This window comes from Musa acuminata, chromosome BXJ1-8 (genome assembly GCF_036884655.1).
Source record: "Musa acuminata AAA Group cultivar baxijiao chromosome BXJ1-8, Cavendish_Baxijiao_AAA, whole genome shotgun sequence".
NCBI lineage: Eukaryota > Viridiplantae > Streptophyta > Magnoliopsida > Zingiberales > Musaceae > Musa > Musa acuminata.
Window position 1 is genome coordinate 8,644,892 of NC_088334.1, and position 25,040 is coordinate 8,669,931.

Below are 25,040 nucleotides of genomic sequence, written 5' to 3' on the forward strand. Positions count from 1 at the left end.
CCAAACCTGCCGCCACCGCAATCTCAGGATAGTGGTTGTCTAGACCAGGCTCTTTACACTGTAAAAGATGGAGCAATGTTCTAAAGCATGTCACTGTTGATCTTCTAATACACGAGTGCTTGAAGCACACTTAAAGGTCTGTCTATCATTACTTATCATTTTGCTCCTACGTAATTTGCATTGTTTAGAGACTGGTATTGCCTAACTTGCTTTGATGATATTAGTAGAGAATCAGGCATCTCTCTCTCTCTCTCTCTCAGGAGAACAAAGGGATCCACACAGGACTTTGTTGTTTGCTTCTGAAATAGTAATGGGAACTGTAATGGCAAGAAATGAACAAGCAGCCATCTACTGTAGAAGACATTAGCGACATGGCAGCAAATACTGCTCCGAAACAATGGACCAAATAATGGAGTCCATTATGTCTCAGATTTCTCTTCAATGGAGACCGAGTCAGTTACTCGAACCCTCGGCCTCATCATCCATCTGATACCTTCTCGACAAGTAGAAGCTCTTAACATGATACAGAGGTCAGAAGCAATCCCAGACTGTTCTCGTGGTTTATTATGTACATAAATCTGTGATCTTCGGATTTTTGGTAGCTATTTACCTCCTAATTAAAATCAGTATAATTATATGTATGGGCTTCATTTCCACAGCTCGGTTTGGCCACCACTGGAGTTGGAAGCCGAAGCATGCTCCACATTTGCTTCAAGCTTCTGGGAAACTTGGAAGTCGCTTCCAGAACTGGAGTAGTTGAGTTCTCTGCAGATGTCACCATGGCTGAGTTGGGATGCGACGAACTTGTCGAACACCCTCCAGTCCGTTGCCTGCTCCGCTGCATGATGAATGATACCTTGGGAGTTGTTGCAGGTGGAGAAGATCTGGAGCTGCTTACTGGGCTGGATCATCGGGTCTTCTTGCGCGACGAGGGAGAAAGGAAGGTTGGGGCTCTCCAGCTGGGGGAGCTGGAGGAACGAATCAAACTGTGGCAAGTGGTGGTGGCGCACCTCCAGCTCCGGCTTGCAGGAGAAGAGTGGGTGGTGGTGGTGGTACGCCATCTCCGGCGGGGCTCCTACTTGCTTCGGAGAGTCGAGCTCCGGCGTGAAGGACACATGATGGTCGTACCAGCATGCAGAGTCGTGCTCACTGGCTCTTCTGATGACCGGTGCTATTCTCTTGATGAAAACCCTACACACAACCCATCCCTCTTCCTGAAACATGGAAGCAATTATAGAGCACGTAAGTTGTCATGCATGCAGACGGTCTCTGGAAACGATTGCTTGCTGAGAAGGAGAGGAAGAACTTGCCTGGGGTGGCGCGTTCTCATTTGCTTCAAGACGGTATTCGTGCATGATCCAATCCGACTTCTGCCCGTTGGGTGCTCGACCCCTGTAGAAGACCAGCGTCTTCCTCATTCCGATCAAGCTGTTCTTGGAGTAGATCGGCTTGTCCCTCCCGGTGGCCTTCCAGAAACCAGCAGTGGTTGCTCTGTTGGTCCGCGTCCCCGTTGGGTACTTCTTGTCCTTGTGGCTGAAGAAGTACCACTCGTTCTGTTCTTCTGTACCAATCTTGCATTTTACTGCCTCAAGAAAGTAGAACAAAACCATGATTTCGATCGAAAAATGGCATAAAATCTAGATACGTTACCGAACACAAAGACTGATGGAAGAGATACCTTGAAGGTCCCATGGCTCGATCTTGTACAGATCGATGTCTTTTATGATGTCCAGGTCAATCCTTCTTGATGCTACCTTCTTCCTGAGGTAATAATCCACGAGTTCTTCATCGGTCGGGTGGAACCGAAACCCTGGAGGAACATGAGAAAGGGTGTCCATCTTCCCTGGGCTTTGTATGGCAGCAGCCTGCAAGATCATTCATGCGAAGTGATTTAAAGTGTGGTTAAGTTCTGCAGATGTGACTTCCAGGAGAATTAGACATTTGCTGAGCTTCTTTCGAGTAGTGATCCAGCAAACATAAGCATGCATTGAGATTGAAATGCCAGATCGAATTTGAATAGGACTCCATGCACAGGAGGAAGTAAAGAGTGTGAGAGGTGACGTCAAATATTCATATTAGAAGAGGATATCAAGATGCTATTTAGAAAAGATTCATAGCTTCTTTTCCCCTACCAATGTCTCTGACTCAAATAAATGAACAATCAATGACTCATTCCAAGAAATGCTCAAAGATGGGTCAATGAACAAGAAATGCTCATTTCTGGAAGACAATGCAAGAGCTTTATATTCCGAGAAATTTAACATAGTAGTCTACAGGTAAATAAACCTACACAGCTTTGTAAGATGGGTATAAACAAAAAAAGAAAAAGCACTTGAAATAAATGTTGTCTGTGGATTAGAAAGCATGTGACATGGATAAATGTTGCTATTAGAGGAGCAACAAGTGATTCATGATCAAAACCTAGTTGTAGGGCTCAAGATTCTTGCCTTGTCATTAGAAGAACATGGTAGTTCAGGCAATTATACATGCTGTAATATGCAGACTACCGAAGTGCATAAATGCATGTTATCTGAGAACTAATGTGATCGTCCCATGAATAAAGCAACAATGTCCCTTTACACAGAAGAATACCACAGAAGGTAATAAAAAAAGGTTACAAAAATTATATATATAGAGTGAATTCATGACATGTTCTTGAGGTAATCTCTTATCGTTGATGGCCACAAAGGAAAAGATCTATTCTGACAGTATTGGCTTGATCAGCTAGAAAAGCTTTAGAAAGCATCAAACAAACATAAAGATCTACATCAACATCTAAAAGACTGGGATGATCGAAGCTCTTCATGCAATAAAAAGGCAATTATGTACCGATATATCATGAAATCATACAAATCGTATCACCTTCAATCTGTGACCAGAAAATGCAAGCTCAGAAGCATAATTATGCGTGTGTGTGTGTGTGGAGAGAGAGGGAGGGAGGGAGGGAGATGAGAGTGGGAGAAGGAATGGCTCTTACTGGTTACCGAAGAGTGCTGAGACTGGTTGGCGAAAAGGTTCCAAGTACGTGGAATGAATGCTTTGGCTCGGACACGCCTGATCCCGGAGTCAGTCCCGACAGAGACGATGGAAGACTTTTGCTGCTATTTTAGGATATCTTCGATCGACAGAGACCTCGTGAAAGGAGTCATTTGTGCAAAAGCCTTCTCTCTATGGGGCACCGCGAGGAACAACGACGCCCCCACACGGAGAGGAAGACTTAGAGAGAAGAGGCGATGGAGTCGGGTGGAGGCGGAGGCGGAGGAGGAGGAGGAGGAGGCAATGGCGTTAAATAGCAGCAGGTGAGCGATGGTCCAAAGAACAGAAACTATATTTTAGTCAGCGCCGGTTGCACTTTCAGCAGGGGGTGCTGCAACCTTCTTGATACGCGTATCGGTGGCGCGATGGATTGCGGGGGAAGGCTACGGAGGCAGAGAAATGACGCCGCAATGGCCGGAAAGAGCAAAAGCTCCTCTTTTCCTTCCCATTGGCCTTCTTGGCCGCAACTGCTACCACCTCCACCCGCCACCGATAGCGACCAGAACGTCAAAAGGTCACGACCCAGCTCTCCTCCCTCTCACGGCGGAAGCAACGCGACAAGCTGCCTGCAGCTTCATGTAGAAGCGGATGACTGAGATAAAATGGTAAAAAAGTAGCAGGCAGCCACTCATCACAGAAAGACAAGCTTTGGTAGCCATGGCTGGGCGCAGGGCATTTGAGGGAAATCCAACGTAGCAAGTGGCGCGGGGGACCGCTTGCTTGTGCTCTCAGTGGTTGGTTGGCTGTCTGCAAATAATTCCTCCTCCTCTTTCTTCTCCTCCTTTATTTCTTTCTACTGCCTCCCCCGCGTCCAATAATATATTACTTTTTGTTGCTTTGATCGATCAGTACGACTGCTGAGGAGAGGGGAGAGAGTCGTTCTCTGGTGGTGGGGCTCTCTCGGACCGACCTAAAGCATTCCAACGGAGACCGCTCTCCGAATACAAATCCAAACCAACAGAACGACGACGACTTGGAAAGCTTACGACTTCGACGTTGACGCTTTCCCGAGCCAATAAGCTCTTCCGATACGAAGGAGAGAGGCGTGGGCTTCACCTGTCATTAGAGTCTGGCCTCGCAGGACTCACCACGTCAAGCCACCTCCCGGTTGACGCGTGGCAATTTTTTTTTGATGCAGTGTTTGGTGTTTGAAGTATAGATTTGGGGTTTGGGATACGTATACGGGTAGGTATGCGTGTTTGGGGCAGAAGTGAAGCAAAAGTATCACACGCGATGCTACAGTCATCTCTGGCTTGGCCGGTGTCATATCCCCATCCCCTCCGTGGTGGCCAGCAAAAGTATCACACGTCAAGCATCTTGTGCATGAAACGTGTTGCCATGTCATCGCTGTGACAGGATGACAGTTCATGATAGTTCAAGTGAAGAGAAGTTGCCCTGCGTTCGGTCCGATGTGGCAGGCACAGGAGGTGGGGCAGTCTTCCTCTACAAGCGGCGGAGCCAATGGGGAGAGGGTTGCGGCTTCCCTAATGCACGTCGGGCCCCACGAGCCACCTCCTCCTCTCTGCCATGATGGCTTCCCTCCTCCTTCCTTCCCCCGTCTCCTTATACGGTCTACTTCCGTCTTTCCAGTAGATCTTTACGGATCTCAGAGGGCCCTAAGTGTAGCTATCTTCTTGGATGTACTTCGAGAGCTATATCTCCGACTAAATCCTTGAGACCCCACTTCCAGTGTATTCTTATCAGGTTTGGTTTGGTGGCCAAGGATTTGCACCCTTGCACACCAATGCTTCATACCTTTGTCTTCCTAAGAAAGGGAATATATATATATATATATATATATATATAGTCTTCAACCTACACAGTATGATATACTAAGCACATGCTGCCATCCAATTTGACTGCCATGAAGGTTTAAATGTGTGGATCCTCCTTTCTTGTCATGCCTAATAATAGCTGTAGATTTTCACTGGACACCTTAAAGCAAGTGCCATTAATGTGTGCATCTTGTTGTACATTGGTTAACAAAAAGAAAAAGGAAAGACAAGACTTATGCTTGATGGACCAAATGATGGAATTATAGTGTTTCCTATGTTCACTACTTGGAGCACTGAGAAGAACGGGGTTGAGAAATAAACTGAGACATGGTCACCTAAAGATAGGAACAATGAGGAAGAGGACATGATTGCTTTGGGTTTGTGTCCCATCAAAGTGTAGTACATATTATAGCAATGGAGTATGGTTGAAAACAACAACAAAGAGGAGAGAAGGCATGGTACATGGAATGATGAGAAGCCACTCGAAGCTAGGATGAGATCTTTGATCAAATTGTCATCACTCCAAGTCCTTGTACTAAAGTTGGCATGAATCTACATGTACCACTGTTGTGCATTGCAAATTATCAGTGATTACTTGACAATAGAATCACATATAAATGTTCATGCATCATGCTACACTAGAAGCACATTACAAATGACAAATTGCTAAGGTTGATAGTAAGCATTAGCAGCAGGTGACATCTATTTGTCTACTTTATACTACTTTGATCATAATTAGCTGTCATTAACCCTTCAATTTTCATGTTAAGTTTGGTAACAAGACAAATTTGGCACATTCCTTCAGCCTAATTTTGACATGATTTTGACAAACTATGGTTACATTTTTAGTTAAACATATCATATTAACTTGTATTCTGAAACTAATTGCACACATCTAATAAACATGCTCCAGTATAGGTAAAAGCTTATCATACTAGTTATGCTTGCTTTCCAGAAATGTGACAATATATTTCACAAATTTAAGGCAGTTTAAATTTAAAAAAAACTGTAAGACATCAGCTAAAACATGTCTATGAACAATCACACGAGAAGATATAAGCATGTATAATTTCTTTTGCGACAAATCATAATTAATTGTTTACTTACGTAGAATGAGTGCGGCTACTAAGATAGAGTTTGAGGTGATAACAAGATCAAGCACTGTATCCTCGACGGACTCCACATAGCTATGTTGTAGCTCTTACACGTACCAGAACAAGCTGCTTTCATAACATTCATCGAGATATCTTCATTGCATGTGTTTGCAAATGTCCCCAAATGTTTCATGCCAGACCGAGTGAGGGATCCATGATGTGATTCAAATACCTGAACCTGTAAGTCATTCTTTGCTTTCAAGGGGACATGCTCAAATGTAATAAATAGAGTGTAGAAATAAGAAGTTAAACAACAGACCCATAAACTCCCTCCTTCCTATCCAAATATCTATATCTAAATTGTCATGCAACAATGAACACCATGAGATGAAAGAAAAATAGAACACTTAAAGAGGGTGATTTTACCATCGACTTCAAGCATTCCCAATCATCAACCAGTGCTTGACCAGATGATCTCACAGCTCTGAGGATAAAGGGACCAATTTCTGTGATCCAAAAATTAGATTCCCAAAGTAATTAATGCTACTGTGCATCATTGTCTCTGTGATCTCCTTAAGAATAGCCTTCTTTTGGCTTAACCTTTCATCCAATTGTTCGTACTGAAAACAATAAAAGATTAACATTTGTATTTATTAAAAAAATGCTCATTCGGGAAAACAATTTGCATGGAGAGATTCAGAAGATCACATTCATTGTTAACGTATTGAAGTCAACCAACCAAAGCACAAAAGATTTGCACCGCCTGTTAACACATAACAGATGCTAAATTCACATCTTAATGTACCATATTCAAATCAATAACTAAAATGTATGCTACCATAATGTCTACTTTTCATAACACAGGACATCCAAGAATACAAGTTTTTTTCTTCTCTTCATCTGTTCAGTCAATCATAACTACAACAGAAATATTGATGGTGCTCTCAGATTTCAAACTCTATAATTCTGTCATTATCACCTCGGTTCTCTGTCCACTCTAAGGATATCCACCAGTGTTACCTGGATTTTCTCACCCTCTAAAAGTCATATTGGATAGATATCTCCACAAGGGATATCAATGGACCGTCCTATTTCACAAAAGTCAATTAAAGGACAACACAGATGACACCAACTCAATTACCCATGAACCCAAGGCCAACCTCATAAAATTTTGTGCGTAACACATATATTTTTAACCATGAAAAGATCCCAAATTCCTATTTATGTTTTACCACAAGTTAACACTAACCTCCTTGGTCCTGCTTCCTTCCGTCATAATCTGGCTTCTGTTTATCAAATAACTAAGAGAATCATTACCAATTGTTGAGTCTTTGAATTTAAACATTACCATGGATGGAAGAGCACAAAGTAAAAGTCAACAAAAACAAAGGAAAAATTACGACTCACCCTTTTCCACAAGAAGAGAAGATCAGCATCTCTGATTGATGACCCCCATCTGCATTCTTAGATCAACGACATTCTCAGTAACATTGGCATTAGAAGGGTCAAAGCTCTGGTAAAAAAACCCGGCTCTATAGGTGTCATAACCGGATGTCCTCATCTTCACCTGAACACCTTGCAGAAGAACACATACAGTGAGAAATCCAAAAAGTAGGATGATAGGATCTATGACACAGGTTGATCAGAAACTTACCAGTTCATACTGCTTCCCAATGGTCTCCTCCTTTAGATTGTGGACGTCACTGCAAGAAGCATAACTCAAGGTGAGTGGCACATTCAACCTATTTTACAACTGACCAACCAGTCAAGACTACAAAAGGGAATGTCATCAGAGGGGAAATTATGGTTTTTCTGTTTTATCTTCTAAATTTTCCTGATACTTTTGCCACTTTAAGCTATAGCACAAAAGGATGCACTAGACTATGGCTTCTGGAAGAGTTAAAAGTAAGAGCTGCTACCTTGTGATACCATTGACCAATCCAGAGCATTTATGTATTAAGTTGTAACAGAAAGTTTTTCATTTGATATCAGTCTCACTGTTCTATATGAATATTCTTTCATTGGACAAGAACTAATAATGGCAGTTTCACTTTGAAATTGATGCATGCATATGAAAAATTATGATAGTTACAAAGGATATGTATTATGTAGTGCAATGCAAATATAGAACTTGATAAACCAAAACGATATTGAATCATACAAGAAAGACCTTGATGAGGTTTAAGAAACATTTGGTTATATTTCTTACAAATACATGTTCCATCAAAATTCTTGAACACACGATCAGCTTATCGTTCCCAACATGATCTACCACAATGAGATATTACAGCCACGAGACATAGTACTATGATAATAAATAAAAATGCTATACATGCACAAAATATATCACTAAAACCCTTGATGTTTTGGCATCCCCAGGGAACCCCTTGTGGTGCCCATCTGTTGCTGACATGGCACTTGACACTGGACCCTGAATCAGAAAACTTATGTGCCACATGGCATTCATGTGATGACACCCAGCTGCCTCATGAATGTCACATCATCAGCACTACCTCATCAAGGAATTGAGGTATACACATTGCATGTATGAGTAGCAGTCCTGAATAATGACACCTAAAATTTGTCTAATCTTCATTCATGAATAACACTGCAACATGCAACTTACATCGAATAGATAATCTCAACATAAATAAATAAGCAAATGATAGTAGTGCATGCATAGACTATACTTGTCAGGCTATATTTACATAAATTCTAGTTGATGATTATTAATTTAATATCAGTTAAATTTGATGGACTAACAGATCCTAAATCACTTGATAATCATAGTTAAATATTTTTAGAGATTCATTCCAATAACAAATTGCCTGGACTTCTAATCACACTAGTCATTTCGAGATTCTATGTCTAAACACAAACCTGTCCTCCGTCCATACAACACTGTACAAATCACCAAGGCAAATAAAAAATTCAGGAGGTGGAGGAGGATCCATCCCAGGACAATATGTACCCCAACTGCTTTCCACAGAATTTGATGGTGTTGTCACATATATGTTGAAGTCTTCTGGCATTAAACCTTCAAATATGCTGCCACTCTCACATGCTTCTATATAGATAACCGGTTTAAGAAACCATTAGCTACAATCACCTATTCTCTGTGTCGCAATGACAGCTGATATCTTGTGGTCCTCTCACCATTTCTTTGTAACTACTGGATGCATGTTCTTCTTCAATACTTCAATGAAATCAGCAGCGAAAAGATATGGCATGTTGGGCATTCCTAAGTCGAAATAGTGCCAGCATACATGATCAGCAATGAAAATTGTTTCACTGGCATATGACAAAAGAGTGGGAACTTTCCAAGGACCCCAGGGCCTCCATGGTCTTAGTAGTAGATGAATATTCTATCATCTGATTTGCTGTCTATGACCTTTCCACTTCCACCTTCTATGTCACTCTTCTTACCCAAAAGCACAGCGTACAAGTTCTTCGTAGTGACTTGCTCCCTGGTGTAGTCCTGAAGTCAATGTATACTGTTTTAACAATAAAACTGAATTTCAAATAATAGCATAATCATAACAAGTAACTCTGTTGAACACAGAGATCAATGAGACGACAATTTTGAGACCCGCTGATTTTTCTTTTTTTAGTGTTAGAGGTGTAAGAGAAGTGAATTGGTTGAGCATATAACCTGAGACCATCAAACTAGTGGGTTTGATGAAAGAAGTCTGACATGAGCTCGAAGGGGAATGCAGCAATCAGAAGTTTGTCTCTTGCCATTCTCAACTAGATTAAATAATCTCCCACTAAATTGTTGGGCCTTATTTTTCACATACTTAGACACTACAAGATCCTGAAAATCTAGAAAAATTTGAAGTCTACACTGCCATTGTGAAAATACGGCCTTGAATTTGAGCCAAGTCCTGCTTGATAACTAGAATTTATTCTGTGAAGAACATTTCGAGCAATGTAGGAAATCAGCAGGCTCCAAAAGTAAATAAACACACACCTATCGGGGCATATATCTTCAATATGATGTCACACATCAGCTAAGACAATACCAACTTATACCTTCTTTGTTTGGTGAAATTTTTAAAAAGTCGAATGTATGCATAATTTGATGCCACTATTCAGGTCAAAAGTTCAAATCTCTCATAATACTAATCTATTATCGACCTATAGCATATACAACTTTAATCAAGATCTGTGTCCTTTCCACAAACCAAATCGACACCTTCTCTGTTTCCACTAATGGACCTACTAGAAGACCAAATGGATGCTTAATGTTCTTCAATTCTGCCTAGAAGGATAAGCCAAGCATCTCTTGGTCATTTCTGCTATAGCAAGACCACGAGAGGCCCCTGTAGTCATACAGTGAAGAGGTTCATATGTGGGGATCAAGCAAAAATTGAGGGGTTCACGAGACACTAAGGTTTAATGAAGAACAACCGAAACGAGAGGAGTCCCAGCGGCGGGTGTACCTTGGGGACCCCAGCGTAAACGTCTTGGCCCTGGGGGTGGTTGATGATGACGCCCTGCCTCGGGTTGAGGGGGTTGTGGGCGATGTCGTCGTGCATCATCACCACTATGTTCTCCCCCCTCAGCCCGCCTCTCAACAGCAGCTGATACGCATGGCACGCGTCGGCCTATATGTCCACACAAACACACCCACGTCCTCATCGTCGTCGTCGCACATAATGTGTTCTTCGAATTCACTCCACCGCCAAGAACAGGGAGTGCGCTTAGTTACCTGATGCCGGTAGTTCCCGTAGCCGGAAGAGCCCGCCACGAGCAGCGCCGAACTGGTCGGCGGCCGCCTCCAGTCTCGGGGTGTGGCCTACCCGAGGGCAACTGGATGGCCGGGTCTCATGGGCCAGGCGCCCTACCGCGCCTCGGCTTGGGGGCGGCGACCAACATCACCGGCAGCAGCGTCGTGGCGAAGAAGAACCGGGCTCGCTCGGTGGCCGAAGGGGATGAACTCGTCGCCATGCCTCGCGGTGGGAGCGGAGTCGACCTGAGGGGTCTTCCGGGAAGGGTTTAAAAGAGAAGTGGAAATTAGGGTTCGAAGACGAGATAAGAAGAAGAGGCGGAGGAGGAGGAGCCGTGGCCATCGCTTGACGCGTCCTGTTCCTCACCAGGTCGCAGCGCCATGCAGGAGGGGACGACACGTGGGAGGCGTGCCAGCGGGTCCCGCTCCGTTTCGAGGGCTCCATTACCAGTCTCGTCTCCTCGATTGTGATGTCTCCTTTTTCTTCGGTTACCTCATTCATACTTTGCTCATGTTGTTGCCTTCGTCGCTTTCACTGCGACTGCGAGGGGGGCGGTGTGGGGGAAGGGGAGGTGGTGCTCCTCCGCACGGACGCCGCCGCGCGGGTGCCGAGTGAAGCAGAAACGCCAACCCTGCTCAATCCGTCGCACCCGACCTGTGGGTAAATCCAGTACGAAGATCCTCACTTTTCCTACCGCGTCATATGAATTGCCGGAGAAGGGCACCGACCTGTGGGTTCGACCTCGGCCGTCACAAACAGGTGACGACGGTTCGCTTGGAACCGGAACAAATCAAAATCGAAATCCGAGCCGCTGAACAGTTCCACGGGTCAGAACCGACCGGATCCGAGACTATTACCGCCTGTGTCAATTATCGAAAAATAGGACCCACTTAAGGGTTCAACCTCGGTCACCACAACGCAGGTGACCACGGTTCGATTTGAACTAGAATTCGAATCGGTCAAAATTGAGACACGAACCGGTCAATGGTTCCATGATTTCAACCGACTAAAAAAGTAAAAAATTAAACATTAAATATTAAAAAAATCAAATTTGTAATGGAAATCATTTGGAATATATTTGATTTAATTTTCTTTTTTTTCTCGAAATCAAAATCATTGATTTTAGAATCACAATTAGGGCACAAGCCAAAAGGGTTCATCCAATATTAGTCGGAGAACTTATCGTGTGTCACATAAATTATATTACGAGTAAATTTCTTATAAAAGTTCTGAGTTTTTATGATAGCGCATCATTTTATTTATTAAAAAAAAAGAAAATAATCTAAAAATTCAAGGGCTTTTTTTCTGATTGAATTCAATCTTTTTATTTTAAAAATTAATTTAATTAATTTAAAAATTACTTTAAGTTGATATTATGTAATGATAAATAAATAACTCTTTTACTAATAAAAATAAAATAACATAAACTAAAATAATAATAAAATGTCATAATAATATATTTAAAAAAAGCTAGAAAAGCTTCTATTATTTAGTTTTCCTCCTTTTATTAAAAAAATACTCATGATATCTCTTATTTAAATATCACTTTTATTCTCTTATTATATTTTTATTTTTAATTATCTAAACTGATTCCGTAAATTGATTTAGATCGACTCACTTAATCAATCATCTTCTTCCTCCTTTTGTCCAAACCTTTTTCACTTTCTCTCATCTCTCCTTAACCCTTTCCTTTTCATCCCTTTCAAGTCTTTTCCTTCTCATACAAACACCGATCATCTCTTTTTATTTTCCTCTCATATACCACTTTTCTTCTTTCATCTTCCTCGTCTTGTAAAGACGATGACAAAAGAGCGACAATAAAGAGGTGGTAGTTGAAAGATGATATATTAGAGGAGCAAGAAAAGAAAAAATAAAGAAGGTCAAATCGGATCAATCCGAAGGATTATTGTATATGTATATTTATTCATTTATTGAAAATAAGACATCCCAGACTAAATTCTCAAAGTTAGTATTATTTTTGATAAATTATAAAAAATATATTTGTATATTATTAATTTTAATAAATAATAATAATAACACATTTTGAATGATATAACAATTATGAAATAAATCAACAAAATATAAATACTAAATGATAGAATAATTATCACTTATTTTAATATATTAATATATTAATATTATAATATTATTTATTATAAAAGTGATGAGGATAGTAATTATGACTCGGTTGACGTCAGTTGACGCCTCACGCCTCGATCGGCGCGACTGCACTCGGTCAACTGAACCGGAACACCGACCGAGGCGCATTAATGCATACTCAGGCTCGGTTCTTCACGCCACGCCAACGCCCATGAAAGATGCTACCAGCCTGCCTCCTACAAGCGGGCACATCAAACAACGGTAAGTTTCCCTATAAATACCCTCGCATTCTGAACGAAAAGAGGGGAGTGAGGACACACTAAAACACTTCTTCTTCTGAAACCCCCTTCACATCGGCTAACTTGATCGTCGGAGGGGTCGGGTCGAGCACCCCGACCCGACCTTGGTGCAGGTGCGAAGCCGAGGGTCCCCGCCGGACGCGCGGATGAGGAGTTCCGGCCCGGAGGAAGCGGCAACCCCGTCCCGATCGGACCATCGCACCAGACCGACCCCGCGAGCTCGAGGGACGCCCCGAAGAGATCCCCGTCGTCCGAACATGAACCGAGCCGCGTCGGTCCCGAGGCTACGGCTCCCGGATTGTTTACACCAACCAAAAGTAGTAGTATAATATATATAATTTAAATCATAGCAACGTCAACGACTTTGTAGCTTTGTTACGATGGATTTATAGTACATAAATAGTTGAATAGAATAATATATGTAGATATTGTGGTGGATTATTGTATATGTTAATTATATTAGTCTCAAGTTAAATAAACATAAAAATGTGTACTGTGTCCCCACCGTTGTCGTTTCAAGTTGTCAATTGTCCGGACCTACTTGGAGCTCAACCACTGGAGCCGAGCCGAGCCGAGACCTCGGTCTGACGTTCGAATGGTGTATGAACAGGAGCAACGCGGACTCGGGAGTCCTCCATCCAGCCTCCTTTATAAGGTTCGCTCGTGTCTCCGAGTTCAACCCTTCCCCCCCCAACCTCCTCTCTTCGCTCGGCAAAGCCCTAACCCATCGTCCAGCCGTCCGACGCAACTCACCTGTTTCGGGAGCTGCCGATTTGTCTCGCCAGTCACCGGTACGCGATCTTCCCTGTCTCTATTCATTTGGTCTTGAAGGTAACTATCCTGTCGTCGTCTATTTTTTTTTTCCTTTCATGTTTATCACCGTCCTTTTCTTGACGATTATTGCGTGCAAGACGACGCCATTGGTTGCAAAATGATAGAAATCGTTTTCCTGCATAACCGTTTTTTCTTTCTTTCGTTGATTTCAAGAATTAAACGTCTTGCGAGTTTGGTGCAACCTATTCCTCGTCCCTTTTATGTTACTGGATCTTTTTGGTGGTCGGATGTCCAATAGATCGCAGTTTCTCGGATATTTAAGATCAAGTCTTGAATTTTTTTAAAGAATTTGAAGATTCAATCTAAAGTCATGCCTGTTTCTGTGTTTCATTCTCGGGTCTAACGTGAAACTCCATATGAGCTGACGCAGTTGACGCAGGAATTTTGTTACGATGGATACAGATTCAAGCACACCCACAGAATCAGGTCTTTCATGTGCTCGGTGTGGCAAACCAGCTTATCTTCAGTATGTTCTCTAACATACGCCATCATATTATTAGAAGTATATGACATATGCTGATTACTGTTTCCATAATTTTTTTCTTAGTTTAGAAGTTGGAAATTCGAGTTACTTGGTGACATGCCATATAATTTGCATCTCTGTCTACCATTGTCACAAAAGGGAAGGTATAGATGCCTATGCTACAATTCGTGAACGTTATTGATACAGTGCATGAATGTATTATGGCAAAATGACCAGTGAGGAGATTGCCATTGGCACAATGAATTTCTCAAGTCAATCCAAATGAGCTAATGTCTAATAATTTTCTAATTCTTGAATCACAGTGGATTTTTGTCCATCTGCTTGTTTTAAGTAAATCATGATCTGGTGAAGATATACATGGAGCAGCAAGCATTTTGATGAATTATTGTATGTCTTATACTATTTAAGAGGATAATAATGCTTATTCCCAGAAGCATACTTTCGTGTTCTCTGTCCATTCATGTTCTAGAGCATACTTTAAAAGATCTAAGAAAAGAAAAACCAATTCCCAGAAGCTTTTAGTTGTGTGATACAAAAGGTGGAAATAATTGATTACTTGAAATAATATGAGGTGTCAAGCCTTCAGGTAAAACTTGTTATTAAATATAACTATGTATAAGCAATATTGAGTGTTTCTTTATTGTTGCGGTTTGAATTTTTTTTGTTGTTGTGGTCAACGAGTTTAAAGAAATGTTATACACCAAGTTTTGTGGGTTTGAGGACTATTATGCAGATGTGAAAAAAACTGAGGGATTAATTTGCGCATATGAAACATTTTGGGGATTGATGTTAAGAGAATCCTTCTCTGTCTTTACATTCATTTTGAGGACTATTATGTTTTACATTCATTTAACTTGTAGTCCACTTATATTACATGTTCTTATATGCCGATGCTATTCTTCGCTTATGTCCTGTGCTTTTGATATACACTTTTTTTTTTATAAAAAATCATCAGGCACTAATGGTATGTGAATACACATGAGTATTAATAAAAAAAAAAAGATCCCAGAGTAACCCTGCACCCATTGGTGAGCCCACTTATGGGTCCTAGCAAAATTAGGCAATGAGTGGGTCAAGCTACTGTTTATTAATATGCACTATTCTATGCCTTTTATGCAGATGTCCCAAATGTGTAGAGCTAAAGCTGCCTCAAGAAGGTTCTACATTCTGGTTTGTTATGCTTACGTGTCTTGGGTTTTATTAACTCCTTGCTAGTTTACACTTATTTAAAAATATTTGGAGAGAGGTGATTAACAATATAATCCTGCACAGAAAGTTTTGAAATTATACATACCATTTTGAACACTGCAACATTCTAGGATCTGGAACTTATGATATGGAATTTCATGTTTTACTTCAAAACAAAACTAAGCCTGTGTCATGCACATGGCAAGTTGGTCTTAAACCAGATGCATGGATGCTCTTGGATACCTATCTTTACTAAGTTCATTGCCAAAAATTTAGTACCTATACATCTGCCAGTAGAATTTTTTTTTTCTCAGAAGGGCTGTAGTTTTATATTGACATATGATTTATTTTGCCCTTGCCATGACTTTTCTTGGAACTGTCAACTGTATTATAAAATCTTTGTTGATGGTCTATTTTAGGTTTGTGTTATTTGTGATATGATTTGTTTTGCCCTCACCCTTGCCATGTCAACTTTATTATGAAGCCTGTGTCATGATTTTCCTTGATATTTATCTATTTTCCTCTTTCTTCTCTTCTAACTCATTTTGTAGCATGGAAGTTTTTTTCTTTAGAGAACTATCTGCTTGCAGCACGCAGGATTGCTTTAGAATTTCATGGAGCTCTCACAAGTTGGTGCATCCGAAATCAAAGTTAGCAAATGTTAGAAGTGCACATTCTGAACAATCTCTAGATGGTTGGCTATATTGCTTAAAGAATGGCCAAGCTCGAACATCTAAGCTTCCTCATTTTGGTTGGACAGGGTACAATTGTCATAAGAATCATTATATCTGCTGCTTGTTTTTCCTCCTTGAATGGAAATGTGCTAATCTTACTATCCATGCATGTGAAAATACTAAATTCATGGAGCTGTTTTTGTTGGCATCCTTAATAAAAGCAAAGTAAATATGCCAAGTTGGTTGAGTATGATGCTGCAAGACGACACCTTACTCATTAGTTGATTCCATACCAATCTATAACGACACAAAATAGTGAGAAATAGGAAATTTAAATGATCAATAGGGTGCCTGTCTTCAGAAATATTGCAAGATTAGCTTCAACTCAATCTACATTATCTTTGAATTCGAAGAAAAGGCTTCTTGGTCCTGCTTTTTAACTTGATGTTTCGTATCGTCATTAAGCTCGTCACTAATCCTCCCCCCTGATTTTCTTTCTAGTACTCAAGGTACTTTTTTTTTTATAAAAAAAAGAAGAAGAATCTGTTAGGATTTCATACTCCTGTCGAGGAAAGATACATTGTCTTTGATAATTACTTGACCACAAAGCAGTGAAGAAACAATGTTATGACCCTGATGTTTCTATCATCCCGCATTTACCAAATGATCATCACCATGTGATTCACATTGATGACTCTGATGTTTCTGTCGTGTTGCATTGTTCATGACAAAGGACATAACGTCTATTTAAATTAGAAGATCTTTAGTTGGATGGGTCCTTTAGTATGTGCATTTTGGGTCTCTTTTTATGCATATGTCTAGAGACTTGAGGATCTGGCCTTAGGGAAATTGGAGTCTCAGTATTTTCATTATACATGAAGAGTTTATTTCAATGTTTTTAATTTAAGGATTCGAAGACATGGATTCAGCTGAATCCTTTTTGAATCTTTCTAATTTCTGTAGTTTCAGCCATAACTGATTAATAATGTCATTTCTGGCTGCTTCAAGTAGTTCTGCGTTTGATATGAGTGGCCTTTAAACCTTGCACTTTATTGCCATGTTGCCACAACCTGAGCTTACAGCAATTATTCCTTCGGCTGTTTAGCATAAAAAATGTTAGTGGGTTCGTGCTATATGCTTGCTTGTCTGGAGGGTACATCACTATTCACTAGAGCAGGTTGACTCTCAAGATCAGATCAGAGTTATCTGATTGAAAGTCTTATACTAAAGGCAGTTGCTATATGGCAACAATGGTTCCTTGGTTAGAAATATGTGGATTTAGCAATCTGCATGGCACTTGATTTGAAACTGTTTATGAAGAAAACTGTTATTTTTAGAGCTTTTTTCCATGTTTGGTGGAGAAAATGTTTATGGAGCTTCACAATTTTTGGCTAAACCTTCAAATTTGTAATTTTCTTGTAGAGCATTAAGGCCGTGCCCAATATCCAAGCGGCGTTTGGTACCAGATGGAGTTGAGAAACCTGATTGGTCTATTGATGTGAGTCCAATTAATTCTCTTGACATGTTGTTCACTAGTTTCCATACTAATTGCCTTCTGGGAAGTTATTTGTGAACAGAAAAGGAGAGTGTCTACATTTTGTTTATTTTTTTGTGCATGTTTATTTAGCTATTTTTATGATGATTTAGGACGATTGAATAGTTGCTGTGACTTTCATGCCATTCTTTAGACAAGGGTATTTATGTTCAAAATACATATACCAGACAAAAGAAGATTGGCCAAATTGTAATTTGTGACTACGCTGGTAGTCCTGCCATAGAACTTTAACTTATTTATGTTAGGCAATCTTGAGTTTGCATAACATCTCAGGCTTCTTAGTGGAGAACTGGGAATTGATGGGGTGGATGTTAGAAATTTAGAATGTCTTACATTTGTCTCAAGATATCTTAATAATAACAATACTTCTGGAATGGACTTACCCTTTCCTGAGGTGCGCTTTAGGACTATTGGAACAACACATTGTCTGTAGCAAGGCAGAACATTTACCATATATCTAATTATTTTTCCTTAATTTAGTAGGTGCAGATCTGCTTGATGGTATGCATGTAAGCTTCTTTATAACTTGTACAGGAACTGTGCTTGTTGTATTAGCTTTTCAGAGCCATTATTACAGCATACTTTGTACTTATGGAATGAGGAAGGGGAGAAAGCATAATAAGATAAGAGCCGAATGAATTACATTGTGCTTTGCAAAGTAAGCACTCATCCATAGCATGTTGAAATGATGTGCAACCTGTTATATTCACTGGAATTCAGGAACTCAGTCTAGAACAATGCTTTTATTGAGGTGCCTCTGTCACATCTTCCTGAAAGAGTTAAAAACAGTTGCCTAAAAATGATTTTATATGGATGTAAAGATTGTTCGGCATGCTTTGTATCTGCTTGCTCCTGATTGATTAACCAGTACAGTATTGCTTATGTAATTGGGATTTTTGAGCATACCAAAACAAGGTGCTGCACAGCAACAGGAGTGACAAAAAATAAATAAAAGATAAAATGGTTAGAAAATAAAAAGCTGGAGGGATGAGAGGAGGGCATGTAGATATTTAGGACCACTAATACATATTGTTCTTCCCTTAATCTCTTATGCAATTACACTTTGAGAGTCAGGCCAAGGATCTTACAAAAAAAAATTCATTGTACCATGATCTATCTGAAGAAATTCTGACATTCTATGAGTTCCTTTTATGTGCCTTTCTGCAGCCAATTGTAAATTTGAGTAGAATCTTACTATTTTATGTAAATGTTGGCAGGGTATCCCCAAGACTGAGCTCAATAGTGACTTGCAGAATATTGTGGAGGTAGGCATGATTCATCTGTCGGATCCATTATCAAACATTCTCACAAAACTAATCTGACATTTTCTTGGTTTGAATTTCAAAGATCAAGACGCCAGAGCAAATTGAACTAATGAGAGAAACATGCCGAGTAAGTATATCATACCCAAAGTTTTCATGTGGTTTTCTCTTTCTTCGTGGTTGTGGGTTGTTCTTTTCTAGAGATAGAGTTTAAGGGTTCAATTCAGCCAAGCTTTGGTAGAGCCTAAATTTGATTTAGTCTTGACCTGGCTAAGATTTCGTATATCAATCACTAGGATCAATGTGAGGATGAGCAGAGTCAAAGTTCATTCCATTAATGGACTAAGTTGGTGCCTCGACCTTGGTGCTTGATTTCGCTTGATTGCTTTCTGGTGTGAACCTGGAACCTCAAATGCAGTCACCACAGGTCTGGCTTAACCAGCATATTGATTATTGACATCCTCTGGATTTAAATTTTGGGTCAATGAATTACATTTTATTTTGAACTGCAATAGTAGGCAGTTAGATGGTGATTGTAGAACAAGACATTTATTGCTGTGACATATATTTTTTGCTTCTGTGGGCTGAGGTTCTGCAGTACCAATCAACTATAGTTGTTTCAAATAAGGTTCGCAGTTCAGTTACTGGACCTATGCTGGTCCATGGCTAGACCAGTACGGCCTCCTATCCGTTCTGGCATACCATGTGTCAGTATGTCAGAATGTACCACAAACTGATTGAGGGAGGAAGAGGAGGGGAGGAAGAAGGAAGAGAAAGCAAAGGAAGAAGAAGAGGGAGGAGGAGGAGGAAGAGGAGGGGAGGAAGAAGGTAGAGAAAGCAGAGGAAGAAGGAAGTAGAAGAAGAAGAGGGAGGAGGAGGAGGAGGAGGAGGGGAGGAAGAAGGAAACAGAAGAAGAAGAGGGAGGAGGAGGAAGCATACCCAAAATGATGTCGGTGGTGCATGGTGGGTGGTGGAGGAAGAGGGAGTTGCGAGCCCTAATTATGGCTTCTTTCTCTTTGAACAATTTTTTTTTGGTTAATTGACCAGATCAGACGGTCCGAAATGGGGGTGGTCCGTGTCTCGGTTTGGGCTCAAACTTGTAAATTTTGCCTGGTATAAACCAAACCGGGTGAAATTGCCACCACTGATTTTAAATGGACTTATGGTTGTTGTCGGTTGTTAACTCTAGCTTCCACTAGTTTTTTTACAGGTTGGCTGGGTTGATATGGGCCCATGATAAAGTTGATGTAACTATTTATTTGTTGGCTACATATTGCAGGAGAGTAAGGGAAAATAGATGGAATGGTGGAGGTTGGTTTCTAAAGGACTGCACCAAGAAGGCTGTAGCATGAATAGAAAATATGAGAAAACAAAGTAGTAGGATTTTAATTCATATTTTCCATTAATCAAATTTGAGAGAATAATCTTTTGTGGAAAAATTCTAGTCTTCAGTTGGTATGCATTTTAATTTTTTTCTTGGAAAAAGAAATTATGGAAGTGGAAAGGTATCTCAAATCGACATGACCAATACATTTATACATATTTTCTTTAACCTACCAAACAGAAACCATAACAAAGGGTTCTTTTTCTAGGTAAATATTGTTTTCCATTTTATTTCGTGCAAAATAAATTCTTATCTGCATTTTGTTAATTTCTGATAATAATCATGCAATTATAAAGGGCATACATAGCGCATGAGGCTCCCGCCAACACGGGGTGTTGGGAGAGTCAATGTACGTAGTCTTATTTTTAAATATTTAAAAAGATTGCTTCCGTGACTCGAACCCTAGTGTCTCCCAGGTCATAAAGGAACAACCTTACTGTTGTACCAAGGCCAGTCCTTAATAATCATGCAATCATGTATTGCTTTAATATATGCAAGAACAAACACTTATGTCAGCATTATCTCTGTTTTTTTATTATATCTTCACCATCATCAGATTGCTAGGGAGGTTTTAGATGCCGCTGCTTGTATCATCCGACCGGGAATTACCACAGATGAAATTGATGAGGTTGTTCATCAGGCAACAATTGCTGTTGGTAAGTTATCCCTAGTTTTGCATGAAAATTGTCAGGTGCACCTGTATGACTACTGTTAATCTTGTAGCATATTTGGTCACCATTGGTTTAGGATATCCATTTGTGCAATATAATTTTCTGTAGTTTATTTGAAAATATATGTACGATCTTATTGATCGGATTTCTTGTCATTGTATGTGTAATGGCCTATTGGAAACTTTTCTTTATGTGTTCTAATATAGTCTTATACTTGGAGGTATATAACACTCAAATTCTAAAAGGAAGATACCACAACTTATAACAAAAACCCAAATGGCTTTATCCTTTTCTTGTCTCCCACTTGGGCTCTACTTTGGTTGATTTGAAGGCAAGAGAATGCTTATAATTTTCTGTGACTTTTAATGTGATCTAAGCCATTAAATCACACAAAGATACTGTTGAACTTTTTTGCATGTGATTGCCATATAAGTGAACATGCATTGTATGGTTAAAGGCCCATTTATACAAACATACATTGACATTCATGAAGATGCATATGTTTAGTAATTTTTGAAGCCTTATTAATTATTCTGGTAACACTGGAAATTGACCTGCGATTGCTGGTATGTATTGAGCAGTCATCTAAGTTTGCATAATCTGCCTCTCCAATTTTTTTTCCAGGTCTTCAATTGAAGGTGACGAGTGATTTTATTTTATATTGAGATTTTAAATATAAAATTTTAATATATTTAGGGCGGGCTTTGATACAACAGTAAGGTTGTTCCTTTACAATCTGAGAGACCAGGGTTCAAGTTACGGAAACAATCTCTTTAAATATTTAAAAGTAAGGCTGCATACATTGATCCTCATTGGCAGGTATATATAATATGCATTGGGCACACCCTTTATTGAGATTTTAAATTACCATGCCATGTCAGTCTGTATATGTAATATGCATATCAGAGTTTTCAATTTGGGAAGGGAACTAAAAAAAGACACATAGGAAGACATTATTCTGATTGATTTTGTGTACAATTATGATACAGTAAAAGTGGAATCACAGAAACTAAAAGGGTTTGCATCTCATTATCAAGGATCACCCTTTTACGAATGCTTATCCAATATGCAGATGTATATCTAAGATAATTTTATGAAAGTTGATGCTACAGTTCAAGTAACATTGCTTTCTTGTATTCTTTCTGTGTTCAAGTTACTATATAGTTGTTTGAATTTTATCTCTCTTTGTTTATGCATGCGGACATTTTTTTAATATTTCAATTTTTCTTTACTGATATTTATATAAATAATGGTAGTTTTAATCTCTTGTTTCCTTTCTCAGGAGGGTACCCATCCCCATTAAACTATCATTTCTTTCCAAAGTCCTGCTGCACGTAGGTTTTTTTTCCAATACACCTCATATTATCATTACATCACCAAAATCTCATTGCTGCAATGCTGAAACTCTAGGTTATGCAAATCTACAGGTCTGTCAATGAAGTTATCTGCCATGGAATCCCAGATGCAAGGTGCATATTTTATTGTGATGTACTTTTTTCAAGTGATGGTGTCCAATTTGCCTTTCATTACCTTGCATCTACATCAGACTTGATAAAAAAAATTAGCATTTTTTCAAAAAAAAGAGAAAATTTTAAGATGACAATATCAGTTTATTAACATCCACAGCAAGTTCACTGTAAGAGAAGTAAACCAAATGATCTAGTTTATGTAATATTAGCATGTTTAAGTCAAAATTGACTGGCAGAAAAAGGACTTCTCTCTTATCTTGAGCATCTGGCCTTTTTTATTCTTTTTTCCTCTTTGATGGTTAAACTGCTAGTTCACTAGTTTCAGGACATTGCTGACAACCTTTAGATAAGCAAAAAGTTGAGTGTGATTGCCCTTTATTTGAACTCTCTGATTTCATTATGTTATGCTGGCACCTCTTTTGTATGTATCATTTTTTATCTGATATTATAGATTATCAAACTCAAATATATTTTCACTCAGATTTTAAAAGATCATGATTTTGTAATTTTGACAAAGAATTATGATTTATGGCATTTAATTTTGTAATTAAGATTTTAAAAGATCTGCAACAGAAAAATGAACTTTCTAGTGCTTACTGTAAAGGAAGTAGAATGATTTATGGCATTTAAGTTAATGCATTGCTGAAGTTGCGTAATTAAAATTAAATGAAACGTTTGACTGCCTTCTGAGACAATATACTGCTCGACTTTAGTCGTGTAGATGAGTAGGTGGGTTTTATACTATCCTTTCCACCTAGTACTATTGATATTACTCACTTTACAGTTCCCTGTTCTTTCAGAGACTGCAATTAGATGTCTAAATGTAAAGTTCATTTGCTGCATACTTTTTTATTACTCGTTGGTTTTTTTCTTGTGTCATACAATTTAATCAGCAGAAGGTAGAATTATGCTGTTTATCATGTTGCAGGAAACTCAAAGATGGTGACATTGTCAATGTTGATGTAACTGTATATTACAAAGGCGTCCATGGTGAGGTATCTGATACTCTATTTTGTTAGCTTTCTTTGTTGTCATCATTTTTAATTCTTTTGGATTTAAATATGTAGGTGATCTAAATGAAACTTTTTTTGTTGGGGAAGTGGATGAAGCTTCTCAGCAGCTTGTTCGTTGCACATATGAGTGCTTGGAGAAAGCTATTTCTATAGGTTATTTTTAAATATCTAATTGATAACTGTCATGGTTCCTTTGCAATGTTGCTTGCTACGGAATTTCATCCATATATTATGTTCTCTTTGATTAGCTCCTCTTGACTGTTTCATTAGATTAATGTCATGTCTATTTGTGAAAATATCTGAACTTTCTTGGTTCTCAAGCTCAGTTAAACCTGGGGTCCGATACCGTGAGGTTGGTGAAGTTATTAGTCGTCATGCAACAATGTCAGGCTTCTCTGTGGTAAGTTGTGATGTAAGATGCATCCTGTTATTGACTTAAACAAATGACATGTAATGTTTGGGATGCAGGTGAAATCTTACTGTGGACATGGCATCGGAGAGTTATTTCACTGCACCCCAAATATTCCTCATTATGGAAGTATCCTTGCTACTAGTCTTTAAGAAATAAAGCACAATATTTTAAAAATTTTGGTTAGGTTTGGTTTGCAATCCTACATGTTAAATAGAAAGATGGAGAATTGCAACTCTAGAAACCAGGCCTCAGATAAAAACTTGGTCATGCTAATTGTCGACCAGAGTTTCTTAACTACAGTCTAGTACTGTTGGTAAATGGTGCTGGTGCCTTAACACTTGAATAGGAAACAAAGCAGTCGGTATCATGAAAGCTGGACAAACTTTTACAATAGAGCCAATGATAAATGCAGGTACCTAATTAGTATTTGTGTTTGCTCAACACCCTTTGTTACTAATATGCTTCAGCTTTTCACTCAGGAGTATGGCGTGACCGGTTGTGGCCTGATGGATGGACTGCAGTTACTGCAGATGGTAAACGAAGTGCTCAATTTGAGCACACGCTTCTGGTGAGTAGATCCTTTACACTGTTGGCTGTTATCAATTTGCATGATGATCTGATCTACTAATAATCTTCAACATTATCATCATATGCTTACGCATTAGTTATGCCGTCCAGGTAACAGAGACAGGGGTTGAGGTTTTAACAGCACGGGTGCCCTCATCACCTGATGTCTTCCCTTGGTTAAACCACCCTTAACCATGTTTGATTCTGCAATGGGCTGCTTTTCCTGGAGCCAGTCAAGCCAATTGTTCAATTTGGTGATTTATCTTCATGTTATGCATATTATGTAAACAATTTTTTTACACAATAATAGTTGTCTTTTGTGTTGACAATGTGAAATCTTTTTACTCAGAATCAACAGGCTGTTGTGCATCTCAACCTTTGGCCCGCAAGACCTCACATACATATCCCATGGTTTGATATATAAAAGGGGTAATTTTCTTGATGAATATTTTATAGATGAGGTGAACTTGATGAATATTTATTGTTCTGCGGT

General features: G+C 39.4%; 3 protein-coding genes across 14 annotated transcripts; 1 reads left to right on the top strand and 2 right to left on the bottom strand.

Moving 5' to 3' along the window:
- Positions 1-330: 330 nt before the first annotated feature.
- Positions 331-11,158, bottom strand: LOC135587409 (NAC domain-containing protein 7-like). 7 transcript variants are annotated; one of them, XM_065078787.1, is made up of 9 exons: positions 10,617-11,150; positions 10,348-10,512; positions 7,560-7,608; positions 7,313-7,480; positions 6,332-6,525; positions 5,919-6,143; positions 1,679-1,865; positions 1,311-1,582; positions 331-1,214 (listed from the first exon to the last, which is right to left on the bottom strand). In XM_065078787.1, the coding sequence occupies exons 7-9, from the start codon at positions 1,836-1,838 to the stop codon at positions 648-650; spliced, it is 999 nt and encodes a 332-aa protein (XP_064934859.1). In that variant the 5' UTR covers positions 1,839-1,865; positions 5,919-6,143; positions 6,332-6,525; positions 7,313-7,480; positions 7,560-7,608; positions 10,348-10,512; positions 10,617-11,150; the 3' UTR covers positions 331-647. The 7 variants fall into 7 exon arrangements, with proteins under 7 accessions (XP_064934859.1, XP_064934858.1, XP_064934863.1 ...); XM_065078786.1 differs by having other exon boundaries at positions 7,313-7,472; positions 10,617-11,149; XM_065078791.1 differs by lacking the exon at positions 10,348-10,512 and having other exon boundaries at positions 10,617-11,158.
- On the bottom strand, positions 7,335-10,446 carry LOC135589040 (vacuolar-processing enzyme-like). The gene is made up of 5 exons (XM_065081355.1): positions 10,348-10,446; positions 9,332-9,383; positions 8,786-8,972; positions 7,560-7,647; positions 7,335-7,472 (listed from the first exon to the last, which is right to left on the bottom strand). Exons 1-5 carry the CDS (start codon positions 10,444-10,446, stop codon positions 7,335-7,337), a joined length of 564 nt encoding a protein of 187 aa, XP_064937427.1.
- A 2,512-nt stretch (positions 11,159-13,670) lies between the features above and the next one.
- Positions 13,671-25,031, top strand: LOC135586620 (methionine aminopeptidase 1A-like). 6 transcript variants are annotated; one of them, XR_010475872.1, is made up of 19 exons: positions 13,671-13,825; positions 14,239-14,334; positions 14,421-14,495; positions 15,472-15,522; positions 16,131-16,301; positions 17,637-17,712; positions 18,987-19,034; positions 19,117-19,161; positions 20,972-21,071; positions 22,369-22,420; positions 22,514-22,555; positions 23,484-23,545; positions 23,623-23,721; positions 23,895-23,968; positions 24,037-24,106; positions 24,327-24,392; positions 24,460-24,548; positions 24,659-24,801; positions 24,897-25,031. XR_010475872.1 is itself a non-coding variant. In XM_065078793.1 (18 exons), the coding sequence occupies exons 2-18, from the start codon at positions 14,261-14,263 to the stop codon at positions 24,737-24,739; spliced, it is 1,275 nt and encodes a 424-aa protein (XP_064934865.1). In that variant the 5' UTR covers positions 13,671-13,825; positions 14,239-14,260; the 3' UTR covers positions 24,740-24,883. The 6 variants fall into 6 exon arrangements, 4 of the variants coding, with proteins under 4 accessions (XP_064934865.1, XP_064934868.1, XP_064934867.1 ...); XM_065078793.1 differs by lacking the exon at positions 24,897-25,031 and having other exon boundaries at positions 24,659-24,883; XM_065078795.1 differs by lacking the exon at positions 24,897-25,031 and having other exon boundaries at positions 13,673-13,825; positions 14,248-14,334; positions 24,659-24,883.
- The last annotated feature ends 9 nt before the right edge of the window (positions 25,032-25,040 follow it).

Coding starts and splice junctions, on each gene's coding strand:
- LOC135587409 (XM_065078791.1), bottom strand. CDS start 1,838: ATGGACACCCTTTCTCATGTTCCTCCAGGGTTTCGGTTCCACCCGACC. Junction 1,583..1,678: donor CGAGCCATGGGACCTTCAAG/GTATCTCTTCCA, acceptor TTCTTGAGGCAG/TAAAATGCAAGATTGGTACA. Junction 1,215..1,310: donor ATGAGAACGCGCCACCCCAG/GCAAGTTCTTCC, acceptor TCCATGTTTCAG/GAAGAGGGATGGGTTGTGTG.
- LOC135589040 (XM_065081355.1), bottom strand. CDS start 10,446: ATGATGCACGACGACATCGCCCACAACCCCCTCAACCCGAGGCAGGGC. Junction 9,384..10,347: donor TTTACGCTGGGGTCCCCAAG/GTACACCCGCCG, acceptor CATTGACTTCAG/GACTACACCAGGGAGCAAGT. Junction 8,973..9,331: donor CTTGTACGCTGTGCTTTTGG/GTAAGAAGAGTG, acceptor TTATCTATATAG/AAGCATGTGAGAGTGGCAGC.
- LOC135586620 (XM_065078793.1), top strand. CDS start 14,261: ATGGATACAGATTCAAGCACACCCACAGAATCAGGTCTTTCATGTGCT. Junction 17,713..18,986: donor AACCTGATTGGTCTATTGAT/GTGAGTCCAATT, acceptor AAATGTTGGCAG/GGTATCCCCAAGACTGAGCT. Junction 23,969..24,036: donor CAATGTCAGGCTTCTCTGTG/GTAAGTTGTGAT, acceptor TTTGGGATGCAG/GTGAAATCTTACTGTGGACA.